The sequence below is a fragment of the Dendrobates tinctorius genome, unplaced genomic scaffold (assembly GCF_039654945.1).
Source record: "Dendrobates tinctorius isolate UK_male_01 unplaced genomic scaffold, ASM3965494v1 ptg000070l, whole genome shotgun sequence".
Lineage (NCBI taxonomy): Eukaryota > Metazoa > Chordata > Amphibia > Anura > Dendrobatidae > Dendrobates > Dendrobates tinctorius.
The window spans coordinates 78,130,253-78,153,942 of NW_027361738.1; the positions used below are offsets into that span (position 1 = coordinate 78,130,253).

Genomic DNA, 23,690 nt, shown 5'->3' on the forward strand with positions numbered 1-23,690 from the left:
CTGTGGGAGTGGTTCTCCAGATCATCGGTTTTAAATTCCAGTTCACATACTTTTTTTTCCCTTTTCAACAGTTCATTAACCTGGTCTTCAGCGCTTCCCACCCGTTCTTCCACCACCTCCACTCTCTGTTCAACTTTGCGCACTGCAGCATTAATCGCAACCATCTCTCCCTTTAAATCATCCACACGACTGTTCAGAGCCGCAAGGGCAGACTTGTTGTACATTACCACAGAGAATATATCTTTGAGCGTCGGCTCTGCACATATCTAATGTGTCCGGCTGTTCATGCTGTCCAGCACGTGCAGCCACATCAGGAGATCTCTGTTCCTCCCCACCGCTCCGCGGCTGGCCCCCTTCTTCCTGCTGTTTCCCAGGGACATGTGGTGTTTCAGGTCTCTCACCTTCAGCCACTGACCGCTCATTAGCAGCCTCCTCTGACCTCGCAAAGCGCTCCAGCCGAGCGATCACCTCCATCTTTCTTTGATTTGCCGCGCTCGCCCTTGCCGCCTCCTCTGCAGTCTCGGCGCCATCTTGGGCCTGAGAGCTTCCCGACGCTGCTGGCTCCTTCTGTCTCCTGCACGTCATCCTCGTGCGGGACTCCTTTCCACCAGACCGCACTCCGCTCACTGCTGCTCCCTGGGTCTCTGCACACTCCTTAGAGTGATTTCAGCGTTCGGCAGCGCCTCAGGTACCAATATTAAGGGAGATTGTGGCAGGAGAGCTCCACCGCACGTCTTCTCACATCGCGTGCTAGGCCACGCCCCCCGGCGACATTATGTTAACATGGATGCGCGGGCTCAAGTTCTGAGCATAAAGCCTTGGACTCCTTTTAGTCTTCTTTTCCTGACAGTTTTGGTCTTTTTAGCCCTTTGAGCTCCTCCTTTCCTACTGCACGGGCTTCTGCTGAAAAATTACCACTTTGTGTGTCAGAGAATGGGTTTTCTCTCCATGTTTGTCACAGTGAGAGAATAAAAATGTATTGTTCCAAGCCTGGATGTTGGCACTTTGATGTAGGACTGAACCGTTTTGTATAATGCATGCTGATGTATTCGCTAAGGATGACAGCAGGTGGTGTAATAACCCACAGAGACATTTTACTATATTCGGCGCTATTCTGGAAAATTGTCCAATTTTAGCACAATTTTAATTCCATGCAAAATCCTGGATCGTTTATGAAAGCTATAGAAAAAAAATCCTTCAATTGTGCAATTTTCTTATTGAAATTAGTTGTGATCAATGGATATCAAAGCACATCTGATAATATTCCTCACAGCCATGGCCGGGCCATGTGTTTAGCTTCTCCTTAGACTGCTGTTATCACGTAGTCATACGCATCTTTCATGCCACCTTACTATGAAAAGTATTAAGTTGCCAGCCAGATGTGGTCACAGGACTTTAAAAATGGTGCATGCGGTTCATGAATTTGGTGCAAAATCAAAAATGTTCTTTTTTTTTTTTTTAATCTTTAACCAGTTTTTGTGACACTTCAGCATCAAAAAGATTTGCTAACTCTTTTAAAAGTCCCAGGTTTATCTGAAGTTGACCCAAATTGAAAACTCCACCAGAAATCTTACTGCAGTGAGGTGGGAGGACTGGAGCGAAATGATTAAAAAAAAGAAAAAAAAAGGGACATTTGGTAAAAGTCGCATTTCATGAATGTGTCTAAAACATCTGGAAAAGAAAAGCTGTGAAGGAAAAAAAAACTTGAAAAAATAATAGTAAAGCCACTAAAAAAGAGAAAATTACTCCAGAAAACTGCAGAAATAGTAATGATGAATCGGCACCATGGAGTTTTCTCCCCCCCCCATGGTCTGTATTTGTTGGGGGCTCTAAACAAAGTGGGACTGCTCTGGGGTCTGTAAATGGGGGAGCAGTAATAGAGTCAGTATATACAGCTAGCTAGGTCTTATCTGGAGTTGTATATGCAGTAGTGGTCTGGGGTCTCTAAACAAGAGTGAGGGGTCTGATTTGGTATCTGTAATTGAGGGGCTGTAGTTGGGTATGTATATACAGAGCGGCCTTGGATGGTTTTGTATATACAAAGGGTGTGGGGGTGTGGAAATAAAAGGGGTATGGTTTGGGGTCTATACTTTTAAGGTGTCTGTTATGAATGGGTCACCGAGGAGGAAAAAACCTAAACATGCTAAGCCCAGAAAAACTAGAGAGGTTGGTAACTATGCAGATTGCAGATCCCTGATTCTACCACACAACTAGCAGCAGGTGGAGCGTGCCCACGATGTTCCTAGACGCCTCGTCACGGCCGGAGGACTAAATAAGCCTAAAGCAAGAAAAGGGAAAACTAACTGCCCCAGAGCAGACCCCAAAGGAATAGACAGCCCCCACACATGTATTGACGGTGAAACAAGATGAAAACACAAACACAGGTAGGAAAATAGGCTGAGCAAACGATGGGGCCCAAACTAACTAGACAGGAGAGGAAAGGAAAGACACTGTCTGCAATCTGCCCAAAACCCTACAAAATAATGTCCAACACTTCTGATGGCAAAATTAACCCTGAAGTCACTAGACTTCTCCCACTATATCAACACTCTGAAATATTTTGAGACAGAGCAAAAAGAGACCAAACTAGTAAGGGACAAAAAGCAAATTGGCAAATACTGATAAATAAGAGTGGAAATTCAGCACAGCCCCCAGCCGGGGCTGGCTGAACACACAAAAAACTGAATAGACCAACAAAATCAAGTGTGAACATTAGCAGAAAAACTTAGCTTTAGATGACTGGAACAGAGCTGAAAACCAAGAGCTGACAAGCCAGAAGGAATCACCAGCAACTGAATAGGGCGTCGGCTGTCTTAAATACAATCTGAGATTCCTAAGGTCCAATCGTCATCCTCATTCTCAGGTGGCAGATCTCCACCGATCAAATCAGCCCCACCACCTCCTGCCACCACCAGAGGGAGTGTGGAAGGAGAACTCACAACTGGTGAACCAGAGAATGAACTCACAACAGGTGTCTGCATCAAGCTTTGATTTCCCTTTTGTGGGAGATTATAAAATTCACCCCTTATTTACCCAAGGCATCCACCAAACCCCCAAGGAATGCATGCTTTTAGATATATTGGCATATACCCTGAGGAACAATGTAACTGTACTTAAAAACCAAAAAAATGAAAATGAACATGAAATAAACAAAATATTGTAAGTTTTAACATTAAGTTTCAACTGAAACCGTGTTACGTGTGACAGTTTCAATTTATTTAAAATTTGCTCCGTCATCAGGGTTCCAAAGGTAAATTTTAGAAATTATGGGGCAAACTTGACCACTATCCATTAAAAAATAACCTTGATTTTTGATGTTCTTCTATTCTCGCCATTCCCCTAAATATTCAAATTTTTTTCTTTATAAATTTCGACATAGAGTCCCAGAGATATCAGCCTTTTTATTTTTGTGCTAACTTGTATGGTCTTGACCATTGAAGAGTAACCTAAAGACACGCCCCCGAGGATCCTGTGTGACACGCCCCCTTATAAAGACCATAAGAATTAGCACTAGATGAAATTGCCCATATCTCTGAAACCGTATAGTAGATTTTACAAAAGGAAAACAAAAACTCTTAAAACTCATTGGAGCAGTGGCAATAAAATAAGAGCAAAAAAATGGTCAAGTTTGACCTAGTGACTTTATTATTTCTTTCTTCTCTATCAACCAGTTGTAATTAATCCCATTTTTCATGGGGTAGTCTCCCAAACATGATCTAAAAAGGGCGGTTCCGTGTAGTTTTTAGGAGCTTTACTGAGTGGCTCGGGGTTGCACTTGCTGTTTCTTCCTTTATGTTCTATTTATTTTTTTTCTGTTCTCCCCAATGCTCTTAACTATAAATGTTAATGCTAATCTCTTGCACGTCATTTACAACTAACATTTTATTGGAAATGTTACCAGTTCACAAGTCGTAGATTATAATTTAGAATGATTTTTTTCTATGTGACAGATACCGACCAGGAAGGGACGAGAGCTGACATTTAAAAAAATAAAAATAAATAAGCGTAGAGTAAAATATCTAATAATCCTAATATGACATGTGACATGCCGTGGATGGTGATATTGTGCTCGCTGCTTCCAGAAGCTAAATGTGACATTTGGAAAATGGAAGTTTTAGAGTATGTGCACATGTTGTGGATTTTCTGCGGATCCGCAGCAGATCCACAAGTGATTTAAAGTCCAATGTTATTCTATGGGGAAAAAAAAATGCTGTGCACATGCTGCGGAAAAATCCGTGCGGAAACGCAGCGCTTTTTTTTTTCCTGCACCATGTCAATTCTTTGTGCGGATTCTGCAGCGTTTTTACACCCATTCCATTATAGGAATCCGCAGGGGAAATCCGCTGGGAATCCTCTTAAAAAAACAAACGTATTTTGACCTGCGGATTCTGCCAAGAGATGTAGATTCCGCGCAGAAAATTCCGCATAGCGATCCGCAACGTGTGCACGTACCCTTAGTGCAAAGCAAGCAGTTTTTTCCTCTTTATCTCATATATGTGGTCACTTATTATTTTGGTCGGGGATGTCTGTCCACATAGGAATCTGCAACCACTGAAATGGCGTCATCAATATTTCTTCTTCTTGCTATATGTGGAATATCCAGTGACGGGTCAGCTGTGTTTTATCACTAGATTTATACAGTTACCCTTGGTTTTAGAAGGGGTGCTGTCCATAGAGAGGTTTTCCAGACTTGGAGGTCCAAGTCTGCAGTTACTCTGTGACTACAGACCTGTGAATCCTCACAGCGAGCACTATGCACGCTGTCAGTATTCTACAGTGCTGGTGTCGGGAGCTGGTAATCACCGTACCGAATGTACGCGATTTGCATACATGCGGTCACTCACATGCCAGCTAGACATGCATTGGACCACTCAATATAAGTGAAATAAACAATGCTGGATATCTCTAGTCACAGCACTCACTGTGCGCACTGTGAAGAACCACAAGTCTGCAGTCACGTAGAGTCTTATTACCAATGCTCCTTGGGGAACAATTTGCAAATTATCCGTCTTCCAGAAGAAAAGAATCATGGTGATAACTATCCTGTTAGATTATGCCCAAGCCTTGCAACATGACCAATGATATTAACCAAGCCACAAGTCAAACTATAGAACAACTAGTTGCACACAGGAAGTAATCAGAGTTGAGCTGTTATTTTTAAGCCTGATTTTTTTTTTTTCTTTTTTCCTTTTCAATTTTTTTTTTTTAAGTAAAATTTAAAGGGACTGTCCATTACTGGAAATCCCTTATTAGTAGCCTTAAAGCGGTTGTCCGAAACTAAAATATATTTTGTTCCAAAATCTCTTATCTATTTAATATCCTAATCTAATCTATGTTCTAATATTTTGTAATTATCAAGTCCCTACCATTCCCTAACTACACTATCTAACTTCTTCACGCTTAGATGGAGAATCCTACTGCATGCTGGGATCGTCAAACGAGTTGTCATCTGCATCACTGCCACAACCTCTGCCCCCACCCTAAAACTAAGCGTCTTCAGTGATGTCCATTTCAGAGGCTGAGCTAGCCCCTGCACTGTTGAGCATGAGCCAGTGGTTAATTCCCACGTATGCTTAGCAGATTCTTGTCACAGTGCAATATGCACAGTGACAGTGCGCTCCCTTGCCGACTCTGATCAGAAGTGACCAGCCGACAAGAGAGCGCACTGTCAGTGTGCGTTGTTAAAATAATAACCGGCATGCATGAAAAGCAGAAATCAGCCAAACCCCCGCAAGTGACACCACTTGACTTTTCATATCGGGATAGGGGCAACTATCGCTATACTCATTTGAGTATCCCAGCATGCACCGGGATTCTCAAACATCGTGTCATCAAAGAGGAAGTAGTTAAAAAAAAAAATAAAGCAGTTCAAGAGTGTAATGATGGAACAATAGGGACTTTTTAATTAAGGCATATTAGAAAAGAGTAGTTAATAACATTAAATAGATAGGATAAAAATAAATATTAGTTTTGGACCAGCATAAAATGAAGTATAGAGTTTTGTTTTGTTTTTATTTCATGCTGCACCCTCTATCTGTCTCTCAGCCAATCACAGCAGGGAATGTTAGTCTGCTGTGACTGGCTGACCAATCATAGTACAGTGTTCTTAGCACTCTAGTTCAATCTCTTACCGAGCGCTGCGGAGTGCTGAGGGCATTCTACGGTGATTACTTCCCTTGTAATAGATGGCTTTTTTTATTTTTTGCCAGATTTTATGAATTAATTGCAACAGGAATTAGACTTACTCTTCGTTCGGATCAGGGTAATTGTGCACCTTCAGATTAATGTGAATTTTTATACTTTTTATTATACAGTTTTGATAAATCAGGTCCAAAAAGTTTGTACACTGTTCTTATGGAAGTTTCTTATGTAAATGTAGAACTTTGAAAGGAAAAATATAAATAATAAAATAATGTCCTTTCTTCGGTAAATCTACAGTATTTCTGAGGAATAAAAGTGCAGGAAGCCTGGGGGTATACAGATATCACACTCTAAATCCCAATCTACCGAAAGACCCCTTGACCAGAAAAGACCAAACAATATATAATTGATTCAATAATTTTTATTATATTAGTGGTAAAAAATGTATATTTAATAACAATGTGCACATAGGGACAATTGTATGACAATAAATTGGACCCAATTATATATATATATACTCTATATTCGCATATGTATTCCTCAATATATAAAAAAATATAAAAATAAAAAACTTTTGTGCAGGTAAAAAAAATCAAAAATTTTTTTTAAAGAAATAAATTTTTGGAAACTTTTTTTTTTTTTTTTTTTTTAAATCCCAATATATCATTCACAGTAAAAGTGCAAAATAAATGAAAAAATAAGATGAAATATATCAATATTCAATGAAATATAAAGTGCAATGTGCATGTGCAAAGAACAATCATAATCTATGAAACCAATGACTAGTGCAATATAAAGTGCAGTGTGCAATTAGTAACCGCAACATTACCATGCAAAAAAAGAGTCACAGTGACTTGAACATAAAGTGCAGTGCTGCAGAGGAATACAGGGAATTAGCTCATGTACCTTTAAGGGTCACCACGTCCCATTAGCGTGCTCCCCGACGCACGTTTCGGAAAGTTTCCTTCATCAGTGGCACTGCACTTTATGTTCAAGTCACTGTGACTCTTTTTTTGCATGGTAATGTGAGTTTAATGTTGCGGTTACTAATTGCACTTGCACACTGCACTTTATATTGCAGTAGTCATTGGTTTCAAAGATTGATTGTTCTTTGCACATGTACATTGCACTTTATATTTCATTGAATATTGATATATGTCATCTTATTTTTGCATTTTATTTTGCACTCTTCCTGTGAACGATGTATTGGGATTTAAAAAAAAAAAAAAAAAATTTTTTATATTTTTTCTTTAAAAATTTTTTTTTTAATTTTTTTACCTGCACAAAAGCTTTTTATTTTTATATATTGAGGAATACATATGTGAATATAGTGTGTGTGTGTGTGTGTGTATGTGTATATATATATATATATAATTTGGTCCAATTTATTGTCATACAAGTGTCCCTACGTGCATATTGTTTTTAAGTTGGTTTTAAATATACATTTTTTACCACTAATATAATAAAAATTATTTAATCAATTATATCTTGTTTGGTCTTTTCTGGTCAAGGGGTCTTTCGGTAGATTGGGATTTGGTCCTTTAATCAGTGGGTAAACCACTAATTTCACTGAACACTGGTGGTAGTGTGTGTATATGTATATGATATTATTTTTATAAAATTCATCACTTAAATTTTTATACATATTTTTATATAGACATTATATATCTCATATATAATACTATATCTGGTGTTTGTGTATTTTTACTTTATTAGATATCACACTCTGCGGAGAACACACGGTTCCCAAATGCTGCAAAATTTATTTTACTGCTGTACATCTACTTTATGTAATGTCCCAGGGGATTGTGGGAACTTCATGTAAATAAGAAGCTGATTATATTTAAAGGGGTATTCCCACCTAGTATATTTATGTGCTGTAAATGTGTAGTATGACCTCTGTTTGTTTATTTAGAAACTCCCATTTATTTGTATGGGAATTCCGACTCCTTTTCTACTATCAGCAGCACATGATAGGGCCCATTACATACTGTGGGTATGCTGAAAATGTGTGACATGGAAATATCCCTTTAAAAATAATTATGCTGTTGACACTATAAGGCAATTTTTAATCATTTCCCCACCCTGATTTTTTCAATGCCACAACTTTACCACTTGGAACTGTTGCTAACCATTGCACTGCAGCTGTTGGGATGTGGGGAACCACAAACCCAGTGGTTAGGTGATGTTTTATTTTGGTTGGCATTGGTTCAAAATTCTGTTTTAATTTATCCCCAAAATATCATTGAAGAGGCAGGAGCTCCAATTCCTGCTACTGAAATTCCTTTAGGCACCACTAGAAGGAGCTTAAGAGCTCACTGTAGACTAATGTATACAAGAAGCTCCCCCTAGTGGTCGCTACCGGTAGACAGAAGTTTACCATTTAGCTCTAAGGCTACACAGCAGATGTGGTAATGTTTCTATGAACTAGAGTAGATTTGAGCTGTAATTTATAAAATTGTAAATCTTTTAAATTGCAGTTGGCCACTATTCTTCCTTAGAACTTTGCAACATTTTTTTTTACCATTTTTGAAAAGTAGTGAAACAGGTAAAAAGTTGCAGATTCCCTTGCAAAGAGGGTGTGCACTAAAATATGCAGCATTTTATGTTAGACCTTTTCACACTTTGATGAAATCCAACCAAGTCTGATTATTAACCTATGGAGGGTCAACATATTGCATGGATAGGTCTGTTCTTCTGTTAGCTAAAGTGATTGTGCTTTATAGCTAAAGTAGGCATTTAATGAATAAAATGATTTGCAAGAGATATGGAGGTATGTATCAGGAGAAAAAGAATTTCAGGAAATGGGCCTGGCCTTTTCCTTTCTACAGGAAGTGGGGGTGTATCTTCATCTCTGTACAGGAAGTGGGGGGTGTCTTTGTCTCTGCAGAATTGGGAGGTGGGTCTTTTTCTTTACATAAAGTGGGGGTGGGTCTTTGTCTACATGAAGTGAGGGTAGGTCTTAATCTGTCTGCATGAAGTAGGCAGAGGGTCTTTGTTGCTCTACAGGAAGTGGAAGGTCTTTGTCTCTGCAAAAAGTGGGGGTGGGTCTTTATCTCGTTACAGAAAATGGAAGTGGGTCTTAATCTAGCTGCATGGATTGTAGGACAGGTCTTTTTCTGGCTACTTGAAGTGGCAGGCAAGTTTTTTCTCTCTACAGGAAGTGGAGGGTGGATCTTTTTCTCTCTACAGGAAGTGGGGGAAGGTCTTTGTCTCACTATAGGAAATGGGGCGGGTCTTTTTCTCTCTACAGGAAGTGGGGGTGGGTCTTTGTCTCCTTACAGGAAGTGGGAGGTGGGTCTTAGTCTCTACAATATGTGGGGGGGGTCTTTTTCTCTCTACAGGAAGTGGGAGGTGGGTCTTAGTCTCTACAATATGTGGGGGTGGGTCTTTTTCTCTCTACAGGAAGTGGAGGGTGGGTCTTTTTCTCTCTACAGGAAGTTGGGGTAGGTCTTGTCTCTCTACAGGAAGTGGGGCGGGTCTTTTTCTCTCTGCAGGAAGTGGGGGTGGGTCTTAGTCTCTCTACAGGAAGTGGGGATGGGTCTTTGTGCACATGAAGTGAGGTGTGGTTCTTTATCTCACTACATGGATTATAGGACAAGTCTTTAACTGGCTACTGGAAGTGGCAGATAAATGCAAAGGGATATGGAACATTAACATGAAAATGGTATCCAGACAAGCAGCATAGAGAGCGATGGCTAAACAGAAAAATGGGTCTCTCTGTTTGTATCATGTAAAGGAGTGGGGGGAGCAATCATAAGATATACATGTTCAATTACTTTCAATAGTACTAGTGCTTACAATATTACCGTATATGGGCAGAGTTGACCATATACCACATACCAATTTGGGGTCTATAGATTATGTACTAATGATAATGCACCACATGCTGTACACATCCATAAGTTAAATAATGTACATACCCATAATTCCCCAGAGAGACACCATGATAGCAGCCCCAACGCGCGTTTCGCATTGGCTTCTTCAGGAGGCCAACAACTTGAAGTGGTTGAAATGGCAGGCAAATCTTTGTCTCTCTACAGGAAGTAGGGGCGGGTCTTTGTCTCGCTACAGGACATGAGGGTGGGTATTTGTCTCTGCTCCTGTTCTCCTGTCTCCCAAGATACACAGAGACATAAAGGACAAGTCCACTTTTGGTTCAGGATAGGCAAGTTATTGTACAATGGCAGAAGAAATTCATGCTTAGAAGTGATGGACTGGAAGTTCCAGCATTGGCTGTGCTGGCAGAATGCTGATAAAGAGGAACCACTCACTAAAAAAAAAAGTGGATGGCACTCTACCGACCTCAATAATAAGGGCAGTTCCTCTACATATTAGACAGTTATTTGCACCAAAGGCAGTTTTAACTTGTTGACGGGGTGATGGCAGCAAGACCAAGGTTTTCTACAGTTTGGGAGTAAAATGACAGGTACGCTTTAAAGCAGCTGTAAAGGTGACATTTTTCCGTAAGACGTCTTACAAAATGAGAATAATTGCTCTTAAATTAATATTTACACTTCACATAATTAACGATAAGTGTCCCCTGTGGGATACTGTTCTTTCAGAGTAGATTTCAATAAAAATGGGGAAAAAAAAGTTCCCCCTAAACGTACATCTAGTGATAAAGAGCGACATTTTCAAGCTGTTTTCTGCAATAAAAGATGCATGAGACATATAATCCCCACAGAGGCGCCAGGTAGTTCTGGATTTAATCTTCCATTAAAGCTCCTTTTTATTGTCTCTCTAGACTTTCCTGAAAAAGTAGCAGGTGTTGTTATGATACTTTGTGAAGATGAATTACACCGAGGGAATACAACAATATCATTTTATACTTTAGAAAAAATTAAAGAAAATCTGTATATACACTTTCTAATGGTATACATTTATGTTAATGGTATACATTTTTTTTATTTTTTGCTCCTTTTGCTATAATTTTTTATGTTTTTTTGCTCAGGTTCACTTTATTTTATTCTGTTTCAAGGTTTATTTTACACAAGAGGAAATATTTATATTTTTTATGAATTAAACATGAAATTATTCCGGAGAGCAGGCTTAACACAAGGGTTTTCTCCAATTAAATTAACATTAATGTAACACCGTCACAGCTTGTGCTTTTTGATGTGACTGCTATTTACTGAACGGAATCTTAAAATTACTGTTCTGGATGGTAAAATACTGAAAAATGTTAGCTTAGAGTTATGTCCGAATATGCTGGAGTGAAAAAAAAAGTAGCAAACCTGTTAAATTTAGTATAGAGGCACTGCTCGTGTCCAGCAAAAACAAGATGCGCTGTGGATAAGCAGCGTGTCATTGAATAAATCTTTTTCATGTTAGAACCTCTTTGTGTCTTCTGGTATTGTAAAAAAAAAATGAGATATTAATGTATGTAAGGATGTATCATGGGAATACTGGGGATCCTTTTTATCTATGCATGCCATTTGTACTATAAATAAAAATCTTATTGCCTTGCAAAAGGTATCCAGGACTTTAAATTTCAGCTTCTACAGACTGTTCAACCATGAATGTATTAAAAAAATAATTCCTGTCTCAATAGAGGTCTGTTGGTGAATTTCCATGGCTCTTGAACCCAATTTTGGAACCGTAATGGGCATCGGCCAAAGGCCATGTCCAAGATTTAATGGGTCTTCCAATTACTTCTGTGTAGGGAAACAGAAATAGCAACAATTCAAGCAACCTACAATGTTGTGTGGTGGCCAACTGTTACCTAGAAATTAAAATGTTCAAGATCATTCTTTACAAAATTAAAAAAATTGGGTAAAGATTGCTAAAATATATGCAAACTAAAGGAATTCCAAGTATCTGGACCTAGAAAGGCTTTGGATGGAGTGTTAAAAAAGTCCTCTCTTCTTCTCCATAATATGAGTGAAAGCCATTTTTGAAAGGCTAGGTATCTGCGCCATGTTTTTTATAGTATTTGGGGCCTTCCATTCTCTTCACGGGTACAAAAAAAAGGAAAACACATCACTGATTCGAGTTCATACCGCATGTGAATGGTCATTGCACATTTGGTTTTGCTTTGGTAACATTGACTGATAACATCTATTCATTTACCACTTATCATATCCTTGACTATTGCTGGAATGTTTTGGTGATTTTTGTGTTTTTCCTTTTTTTTTTTCCTTCTAGCCAACAAGTCCTAAATTTGGGAAGGCTGACTCCTATGAGAAGCTAGAAAAATTAGGAGAAGGCTCGTACGCTACCGTTTATAAAGGCAAAAGCAAGTAAGTCTTTCTGAATGATCAAGGCGTAACTGTAATAGGTGCAGGGAGTGCAGTCACACATGCACCCTGGAGCATAGGGGAACCAATAGGAAAGGTCCTTTAGGTCCATGTAAAGAGACTATAAGTATTAAAGACATGATAGTTGGGGGTCCTGTTGGAGATTTTATATTGGGTCCCACAAACGTCAAGTTATACCACTGCAAAACGAGGATTCTTTATAAATGGGCAAGCTCATCTGTGTGAACTTTTAAGGGATTATTTTATTTTTTTCTAGAGCTGTTGAGCTATTTAGAGATCTTTAGGCCTCATATATTATATTTCTACTATGTAACCAGGCATTTAAAAAAATTTATTAATAATAGTTATACAGAATTACCTATCTAAATTCTGAAACCGGAAAACCCCTGTCCCAGAATGCAGTTTGTTTAGAAACACAACCCATGTTTTACTCTACCCTCCTCAGGTCCAGATTGGTGTGTCGGCCGCTGCTTTCGGGGGTTTTTTATTTTCTGCGGTGCTGGCGTCACATTGACAGTGCTTCAGCCAATCGGTGAGCTCAGTGGCTCTGAGTGGCACATGCCGTATGCTGTGGCAGAGCCACTGAGCTCATTGATTGGCTGCAGTGCTTACCACGTAACGTGATAGCTGAAGGTTTTAGACAGATATTCTGGGTAGGGTCTAAAGGATGATATTATGTCTGGTAGAAGCTGTTCCAAACAAGGCACTGTCCAGTAAAAAGGCTGCAAAAAAAAAAAAGCAATTCAGGAATAAATCTCTTTCAAAACAATTCAATAACTCTTCAAAACTGCGTTCGAAAACGCTTCAGGAAACAAAAAAAAATCCACAAAGGAGGAACATTTCCAAAGTGAAGAGGTCTCTACTACGAACCTTGTAATAATTGACCCCTTCAAAGAAACTCCGTCTGCTCATAGTTAGAATATGTGCAGACAACTTTTTGCTTTCCAGTGACCCATCCTGTGACGTCCTTTCACTATCCAGATTCACTTCAAAATATCTGTTGAATTCCCTGTCTCAGCTTTTATAGAACCTATGTAATCCATCTTTATTGGCTGCATGCCTAGTTTTCTATGCATAACCGCTTTAGAAAAATGTCATTTTTTTTTTTCCGTAAGCAACTTTACTGAAGGCTTTGCTGTGTTTTTTTGGCGGTTGCTCTGCCATCGGCATTATTTCCTTCTACTTTCCAGTATAGCGGCGAGCAGCTTCCTAGCAGAAAAATCACCTGAAGCATGAACATGCTACTTCTTTTAACCACTTCAATTGAGGTTATTTATGATTTTCTGTAGAATGTTCTCCCACGCTAAATGCATTTGGGCAAATCATCAAGATCCGCTGCTGGCAGCTCCTTTTGCAATTGCCAAGCTAAGATCTCACAGATGTGCTCGATGACAAACAAGTCTGTAGATGCGGCAGCCATGGTAGCACATTTAGATTATGCAAGCAGCTCACAGTTACATAAGCAACATGCAGCCTGGTGTCATGTTGAAAAACGGCTCCCGGGACACTTTGGAGACTAGAAATACCACGTTTCCCACTATTGATACATTTTGTTCTGCAAGAAAAATTGGATGTCACATATTAAGCCTAGGGCTTTAAACATTGTTTACACGATCCATCAGAAGGTGTTTGCACAACATTGGACAGACTTTCAACTACAGGTCTTCCATTGACATCACACCACCGGTCTCAAAGGCCATCATGGTGCTGAGTAAGACTGCAATGGAGGCTGGAATGAAGTTCTAGCCTCTTCCGTAATTAGTCATGCTATTCTCTTGAATGCAGTGATAGCCAGAAATTGGTTTGGCAACGCCGTGAAGAGGCATTCATGAGGGAATGTTGCACCAATCCTACTCCCGGAATTATGGTGTAGAGTGGCATAATGTACAATAACCAAACCCTTCTATTCATTCCGGGTACAATAACAGGTCAGCGTTACATTGATTTGTTTATGGAACCAGTGTTACGGCCATTTCTCCAAAGTATACCATGAGATGTTTACAACGTTTCTATACTAGGCCGCATATTGCTTGTGCTACCATGAGCAGCCTGCATGCTCTAAATGTGCTACCATGACATCAAGCGGACTTGTCTTCCATGGGCACATCTGGGATGTCAATGGTCACCAATCGCAAAGAGAGCCGCCAGCAGCGGATCTTGATGATTTGTCCAAGTGCATTCAGTCTGGCAGAACATTCCTCAGGCAAATATTAATACACTCCTTGGTTGCTATCAGTAAGGTTAAGTGCAGGGATTTCTACCAGTGACTCTAATGTTCAATACTGATTAAATTCAGATTTTTTTGAAAATTTTCCTTTTTTCCTGCCTATCCATCCTGTGATTTCCATAATTCCATGACTTTTCTTTCTTGGTGTTGCCATTTTATGTTGAGGAGTATATACATACAGGTATATGTATAAATAGATGGTATCTGTGTTGTCAGACATTATCTGTACAGTTTCTTCAATGCTTTATAATTTAAGTTGTGACGTCCTTCCAGTATCCCGATTCACTTCTAAATATCTGCTGCATTCTCTGCCTCGGCTTTTATACAAGCTTATGATAGTCCCTCCTTATTGGCTCCAAATTATTATACGGAAACCTACATGGGCCGCACTTGAGGTCATGTCAGCCTTCTCTGGTTGATGCAATATTGAGCTTTGTGTACAATAGTGGTGGGCATTTTTGGGGGGGATTTGCCCACAGCAAATCACATTGTTTGGATTCCCCACAATCTGTGAATTTCATAAAATTTGGATTGAATTCAATTTGCATCTGATCAATTCACTAATCTCTATTAATCAGCATCAACTGATCGCAATGCACCACTTTCCGAGCCCCGTTGGCAGGATTGGAGGCTCTTTTCACAAGACCATGAGCCAATGTGTCCACTTGTTGTTCCACCGCCCAGATTGTTTAGTCCTGGCTCTGTATAACCATCTTCTCTTCAATATTGAGGCTAGGTAGAGATGTAAATGGTGAGCCCTATCATATGCCGACACATCCTGCCCAATGTCAGTCTCCAGATGATCACATTACATGACCGCATATGGCGACTACAGTTTTTCCCTTTTTTTCCCAATACCTACCCAGCTCCCAGTATCCCCCCACTCCTAAAATAACACACACTACAACTTCAAATTCTTTGGATAATTTTGGCCACAGCGGCCGATTTTATTAACGAACAATAACATTAACAATAAACATCAAAATATTAATCATAATGCAAATAATATGAGGGGAGGGTTCTTGGAGCTAAAAGATCTGGATATAAAACCTTTTTGGCCCAAAAACCAATGTAAAAACTCGACCACCATGATACCCTCAGCCGTCCAGCCCAGCTCGAGGGCACCGTAACTCCCGTTCCGGGAGACTAACCACCAGAGCTCCCGAGGTAAAAAACCCCGTCCAGAGCCCATAGCCAAAAAGCCAGATCCCCCCATACCCTTTTAAAACTGTCAGGAATATTACTTCCAACTCCTTCCCCGACCAATCACCGCCAACTCCAAGAACCCCACCCCCCGCCAACCACGAACAGCCCTGACCACCTCAGGCTCGTGAGTGCCCCCAAACCACCAAGGCCCTCTCAATCCCCTCCTGGATTGCCAATGCCCACAAATCAACACCAATAGAATTTAAATGAACCCCATCGTCCAGCCAAAAATTACCGACACCTGCCTCCAACTCAAAGTGCCTAACGCTAATTCCCCCATTTCTAGACACAAACCCCGACACTGCCCGATTGTAACAACTATAGTGGATACTACAGGGGTTTCTTGGCAAGAAGCACAATCACAGCAGAGTCCAGAGTTAAGTGAATCAAGTTTATATAAGAACACAGCAAAACCATGCGTGCACAGTGTGAACAAGGCAAACACAAAAGTCAATAAACTGCCGCTAGAGGTCAGCGGCCAGTTGCAGGGTATACGCCTTTCAAAGTATCGAATGCTTGAAGCATAGTTTAGAAACAAAGTCCAGAACGTTATAGCCGGCCACTATGGAAACAGATGCCGTTATCAGTACGGTATAGTTCTCAGAAAGTCTATCCAGTGGGTACCCTAACCCTGGTCCGGTTAGGGCACGGCAGGGCCGCTGAGTCAGCCGGAATCGCAGAACCACAAGTAGCAAGCACACGGTAGATTCTCTAGGACGGAGCAAACAGTAAGTCTCACCGATCAGGTGGCAGCAGGTAACAGGACAGCAGAGCAGCGGAGACAGCCAGCGGCTGTGGAGCGGGCAGCAGCAGAGGTGTGCAGTATAGTCTCTTGAAGCAACCACGAATGGAACAACCTCAGCAAGCTACAGCAGCTGTGAAGCCAGGACAACCCAGTACTCAAAGGAACACAGGCAGAATACTCCAGCATTGATTAATAACTGGGGTGGAGTCTTAAAGGCAGCAGACAGGAACACATGAAGGCCAGACCACCATCTTGGAGAAGGGCAAAATTCCAGAACATAGCAAAGATGTCCAGAGTCCTGACATTACTCCCTCCTTAGAAGCGGCCTCAGGACGATCCCGAACCTGGTTTCCCGGGGAATCTCTGATGGAAAAGAGAAATCTTCCTTTGAGCGCTGATGTTCTCCACCGGTTCCCAAGAGTCTTCTTCAGGGGGATACCCCTGCCATCTAATCAGATACTGGAGCCGACCTCTGCGAATTCTGGAGTCGATAATGTCATTGACCACAAATTCCTCTTGCCCATCAATTATCACTGGCCGTGGAGGTGGCACAACACGACCCTGAAAAGTATTGGGTGAGACAGCCTTTAGTAGGGAAACATGAAATACGGGATGTACCTTCATAGTCCTAGGTAACTTCAGGCGACAGGCCACAGAGCTCACAATGCCATTAATCCTGAAAGGGCCGATGAACTTCTGTCCCAGCTTCTGTGAAGGAACATTCAATTTTAAATTCTTGGTGGATAACCATACGGAATCCCCTACCTTGAACACAGGTGCTGGTTTGCGGAATCTATCTGCCGATCTTTTGTAGCGCTCTTGGGCTGAAGTCAGGGTCTCTTTTAGAACCTCCATATTCTGTTTCATCGTAATAAGCCTTTCCTCTACAGCCGGAACCGGGGACTTTATTGGAGACCTGGGAAAGATACTGGGATGGTAACCCAGGTTTGCAAAAAACGGTGTTACCTTAGTAGAGGCGTTCTGAGAGTTGTTATAAGAAAACTCCGCCAAAGGAAGTAAGTCCAGCCAATCATCTTGAAGGTGGCTGACGTAGCACCGAAGATACTGTTCCAAGGTCTGATTGGTCCGTTCTGTCTGACCATTTGTCTGGGGGTGATAGGCGGAAGAAAGGCACACATCAATATTGAGTGCAGAACAGAACTCTTTCCAGAATCTTGACGTAAATTGGGAGCCTCGATCAGAGATGATCTCATCTGGGACCCCATGCAGCCGAAACACATTCTGTAGGACCAGATCTCCAGTCTCTTTAGCTGAGGGAAGACCGGCGCATGGGACGAAATGAGCGGCCTTTGTTAAACGGTCTACAACCACTAAGATCGTATTCATGCCTTTAGAGATGGGCAGCTCCACAATAAAGTCCATAGATATCGACCCCCATGGGCGGGATGGAATGGGTAAAGGTTGCAGGAGGCCCGTGGGTGACATACGCGGGGTCTTATGACGAGCACATACCTCGCACGAGAGAACGTAGTCCTTTGTGTCCTTCAGGCATGTTGGCCACCAGAAGAAGCGACTTAGGAACTCTTGGGTCTTCTGTACCCCCCTATGACCTGCCACCTTGGAATCGTGAACCACTCTGAAGATTTTGAGACGGACCGCCTCTGGGATGTAAACACGTTGTCCTCTGAACCACATGCCCCCTTTAAGGACCAGATTGACATTAGCAGGTGGGTTAGTCAAGAGTACGTCACCTACATATGCTTCCTTGATGTCCTTCCACAAGTCCTTATCCTGGATGACCCCGATGAAATTGGCATCGGAAAGAATCGTTTTCGGCGAGGGTCCTGGTAAGGCATCTGCAGCATGAATCCGAGATAGTGCATCTGCTTTTCCATTGCGAGAACCTGGTCGAAAGGAGATAATAAAATCGAATTGATTCAGAAATAAGCTCCAGCGGGCCTGACGAGGAGAGAGACATTTCGCGGATCTAAGAAACTCCAGGTTACGATGGTCTGTCAACACAATAACTTGTTGAGCGGCTCCTTGGAGATGGTGCCTCCATTCTTTAAAAGCCGCAATAATGGCCAGCAGCTCCTTATCCCCTACGTCATAGTTCTTCTCTGCTGAGGTCAGCCTACGAGAAAAGAAAGCACATGGATGAAGTAAGGCCTTCTCCCCGACTCTCTGCGAAAGGATGGCCCCCAAGGCATTGTCTGAGGCATCCACTTCCACGATAAATGGAAGTGTCGGATCAGGGTGGACCAACAGTGGAGCTGAAGTAAAACAGGTCTTAAGCCGAATAAATGCTTCCTGAGCTTGTGCGGACCATTTAAATGGATTCTCCTTCTTTGTCAATGCAGTGATGGGACGGACAATATCGGAAAAATTTCGGATAAAACATCTATAAAAATTGGCAAAACCGATAAAACGTTGTACCTGTTTTATATTTTTGGGTACCGGCCAGTCGGTGATTGCCTGGATCTTTCCAGATTCCATATTCAGCCCCTGAGGGGAGATGACATAGCCCAGAAACTGTATCTCGGAGCGATGGAACTCGCATTTCTCCAGTTTAATATATAGGTGGTTCTCCTTCAGCCGTCTTAAAACCGTCTTGACATGTTCCTCATGTTCCTGCAATGAATCTGAAAAAATCAAAATGTCGTCCAAGTATATGACCACAAACTGGTCCAATAGATCCCTGAAAATATCATTGACAAGGTGTTGGAAGGTCGCTGGCGCGTTACACAGTCCAAAGGGCATTACTAGATATTCAAAATGTCCATAACGGCATCTGAAAGCTGTCTTCCACTCATCCCCAGGACGAATACGCACTAGATTATACGCCCCACGAAGGTCTAATTTGGAAAAGACCTTTGCTTGGCGGACTCTCTCCATTAATTCAGGTATTAGCGGTAGAGGGTAGCGGTTACGTATGGTTACCTTATTAAGTCCCCGATAATCGATGCATGGTCTTAGTGTCCCATCCTTCTTTTCCACAAAGAATATAGGCGCCCCAGCTGGCGAGGAAGAAGGGCGTATGAAGCCCTTGGCCAGATTTTCATCGATGTACTCTTTTAGGGCCTGAAGTTCTGGTGCAGCCAGAGGGTAGACATTACTAAAGGGGATCGCTGCCCCGGGAAGGAGTTCAATAGGGCAGTCATAGGGTCTGTGTGGCGGGAGCTGGTCCGCCTTCTCCTTGTCACACACATCAGAAAATTCCTTATAGACAGTTGGTATCCCCACTACCTGTATAGGAGATTCGGCCTTCAAGGATGTAGAGATTGTCTCCGTAGCAGACTTCTCCCTTGTTGGGAAAGTGATCGCCTTAGTCTCCCAGTTGATGGTTGGGTTCTGAGAGCGCAACCAGGGAATACCTAGGATAACGGGAAAATGTGGAGAAGAGATTAATAAGAACGACAATTGCTCCTGATGATCCGGCTCCAATAAGATCGTGAGAGGTATTGTCTCCTGGTCTACAGGGCCAGAGATTAGGGGTGAGCCGTCTACTGTCTCCAAATTAATTGGAGAAGCCTTCTGACAAGACTGAATGCCATGTTCCTTGGCAAAGGAAATGTCCATAAAATTGCCCCCCGCCCCTGAGTCGATCATAGCTGAGCTGGAAATCCATCTTCCAGCACACAAGATTTTAATAGGGAGGGAACAATGAGAGCTCTTTTCCTTCACTTCCCCGGGGGGTGTGGTCATAGCAAGCGACTGAAACACTGCATCTATAGGCAGGCTACACTCAGAAGTGTCGGGTTCCGTATCACTGCCATCCAGCTCCCCAATCGCAGCTACCACTTTGTTCTGACGTTTAGGACATTTTGGGCAGTTAAACAGGAAGTGATCTGACTGGCCGCAATAAAAACACAAACTCTCCCGAAGGCGATGTTCCCGGCGTTCATTACTATCACGCCTCTGAACTGAGTCAATCTGCATCGGTACCTCCTCCACACCCCGAGATGTCTTACCTGCAGTTTCTTTGGGAGGAAGGGAAAAATTAGACATGCGGTTATACACAGCCAGCTTTTCCTGCCTGCGCTCAGTAAGGCGAATGTCTATGCGCACGCAATGCTGTATAAAAGCCTTGAGCTCCTGTGGGGATTCTGAGCGGGCTAATTCATCCTTTACCACGCTGGACAGGCCTCTCTTAAAAATGGGAACCTGTGCATAAAGGTCCCAATTAGTATCTACTGCTAGTCGCCTGAAGTCGGTCGCATATTCAATAACCGAGCGCTTGCCCTGGCGCAAAGATAGCAGCGCGGTCTCAGCAGAAGCGCGACGATTTGGATCGTCAAACATTAGTGCCATGGCGGCCAAAAAATCATCTAGCACATTCAGGCGTGGGTCACGAGACTCGATCATAGGATTCGCCGTTGATTACGTTCCACGCTTTCAACTTTCTTTTGCAGAACATTCATATCCTGCTGCAGGGAACGGAGCATGGTGTACACCTGTTCCATCTTGCTGTCTGACATGGCTCCTGCAAACCCCTCTTTTTGGGCTGGAGTATCCTGTAACAACTATAGTGGATACTACAGGGGTTTCTTGGCAAGAAGCACAATCACAGCAGAGTCCAGAGTTAAGTGAATCGAGTTTATATAAGAACACAGCAAAACCATGCGTGCACAGTGTGAACAAGGCAAACACAAAAGTCAATAAACTGCCGCTAGAGGTCAGCGGCCAGTTGCAGGGTATACGCCTTTCAAAGTATCGAATGCTTGAAGCATAGTTTAGAAACAAAGTCCATAACGTTATAGCCGGCCACTATGGAAACAGATGCCGTTATCAGTACGGTATAGTTCTCAGAAAGTCTATCCAGTGGGTACCCTAACCCTGGTCCGGTTAGGGCACGGCAGGGCCGCTGAGTCAGCCGGAATCGCAGAACCACAAGTAGCAAGCACACGGTAGATTCTCTAGGACGGAGCAAACAGTAAGTCTCACCGATCAGGTGGCAGCAGGTAACAGGACAGCAGAGCAGCGGAGACAGCCAGCGGCTGTGGAGCGGGCAGCAGCAGAGGTGTGCAGTATAGTCTCTTGAAGCAACCACGAATGGAACAACCTCAGCAAGCTACAGCAGCTGTGAAGCCAGGACAACCCAGTACTCAAAGGAACACAGGCAGAATACTCCAGCATTGATTAATGACTGGGGTGGAGTCTTAAAGGCAGCAGACAGGAACACATGAAGGCCAGACAACCATCTTGGAGAAGGGCAAAATTCCAGAACATAGCAAAGGTGTCCAGAGTCCTGACACCGATTCAATTTTACCCTAGCCAGGTTAATCCCCTTTAAAGACCTCACTTGCCTCCACCTCTTCCTAGATACCACGTCCGACCATACAGTCACCACGTTCGGGAAAGACGTCCACAATCTTAAAAAATCGGAGCGTATGTCCCTTATTAGTTCCCTCACCGGCCTGACCCCTAAATCGTTACCCTCCACGTGTATGACAATAACGTCGGGGGTTCTGTCCAGGCGTGCGGACTTGGCTAATTCCGGTAGCATCCTGCTCCACACCATACCTCAGAAACCCAACCAACGGACCAGAACCTGCTCCCTCCTAAGGCCCAATTGCCTACCATCTGGCCTCGCGTCAGCCCGTAGCGCACCCCAATACACATACGAGTGTCCAAATATCCAGGCAAGAAAGGGGTCGCCACCTGAAAAAACAACAGATTATGGAAAACACAGTCCTGGACATATAACCACCACAATTAACGTCGAACATAAAGTAAATAGCGATCCGACTGCCACCTCCCAATTCCTTTGATCGCCTCCGCCCCCAGGCCAAGACTGTCTGCTTCAGTTGCAGCCCCAATCCTAAAAGAATGGGACCCGTACCTGTCCAGGGGAAGGCCCAATTCTAACCATCCCTTCTTCAAGACCGCAATGAACTGGAAGCGAGACAAATAGGTGCCATCCGCATGGCACAAAAGAGGACCCGCCCTACCTGCCCACACATCCCAATATGATTTCAAACAACTGCGTGGGCACATTACTGCCCCTTCGACTTGGCCCAAAACTACTCGTCTGCCCTTACCCAATTGATCAGTTTTTGAACGCCGAATCCAAAAAACAATGCCCCCCCGACCAAAATTCCACGTCTTCTGCCAGCACCCCACCGGCTGAAACCTTGCTGCCTGACACCACCTCACCAATGCGCATTGCTCCAAAAAAGGCCAAAGAAAAAGCCAACCTAAAAAGCGCCAGTTCGAATCCAGAAGTACAAATACCCTCCGGGACTCTGCCTAAACTTTCCAACATACTAAACGAAATAGGCCTTCTCTTGTCACAAGCTTTTTTACCCCTGCGAAACCCCCTCAAAGCCTGTCTTATCAAAAAAGTTTTGGTCACATCAGTCATTCCCTGTAATTTAAAACCGAAAGCCAAACCCGCTACAAACTTGTTTACCTTAGCAGCGGACCAACCGCTGTCGGTCGCCCTCCCAATTAAAAACAATACCGCTAACACCCTATCCTCCTCGCTACTAACCCCGCCCCATTCCGCCATCCAACTCTGCCATACTCGCCACGAAGATTCGTAGGCTGACCATGTCTGATGCGATAACGATTCCCGAATCAGTCTTCCCGCTCTTCCATAATCACCTTCCACAGATGAGAAGGGCATTACACGCCCGTGGCATCCGCTCCTGGCGCCAGCTCTCGAAAACGCCCCCACTGAAAACGAGACAAAGAGTCTGCTATTGAATTCGTAACACCTGGAACATGCACTGCGGAAATCCCTGCATTCAACTCCAAACAACGAAGCACCAAAACCCTAACCAAACTGATCACAGGGGGAGAAGAGGCAGACAAACTGTTAATCACCGCCACTACACTTGCGTTGTCGCAATGAAAACGCACTCTCCGATTCGCGAACATGGGACCCCACACAAAAACAGCTACCACAATAGGAAACAGTTCCAACAATGCCAAGTTTTTTGTAAGGCCCAACAACTTCCATGCCGGAGGCCACCGCCCCACGCTCCACTTTCCCTTGCAGTAGGCGCCGTAACCAAAGCCGCCCGCTGCATCCGTATAAATCTCAAAATCAAAATTGCTCAAAGTCTCCTCCTGCATCAACGGGCGACCGTTGTAATTCCCCAAAAAACGCTGCCAAACCATCAAATCCTCCCTATGCTCCTTATTC

At 42.8% G+C, this 23,690-nt stretch overlaps 1 protein-coding gene across 5 annotated transcripts in view; it reads left to right on the forward strand.

The window, feature by feature from the left end:
- Positions 1-23,690, forward strand: part of CDK14 (cyclin dependent kinase 14) — a 701,555-nt gene that overhangs the window by 196,824 nt on the left and 481,041 nt on the right. For all 5 annotated transcript variants that reach the window (XM_073581965.1, XM_073581962.1, XM_073581963.1 and 2 more), the window contains one exon: positions 12,289-12,383. In XM_073581965.1, coding sequence (XP_073438066.1) covers positions 12,289-12,383 — 95 coding nt within the window. The remainder of the gene's footprint in view (positions 1-12,288; positions 12,384-23,690) is intronic.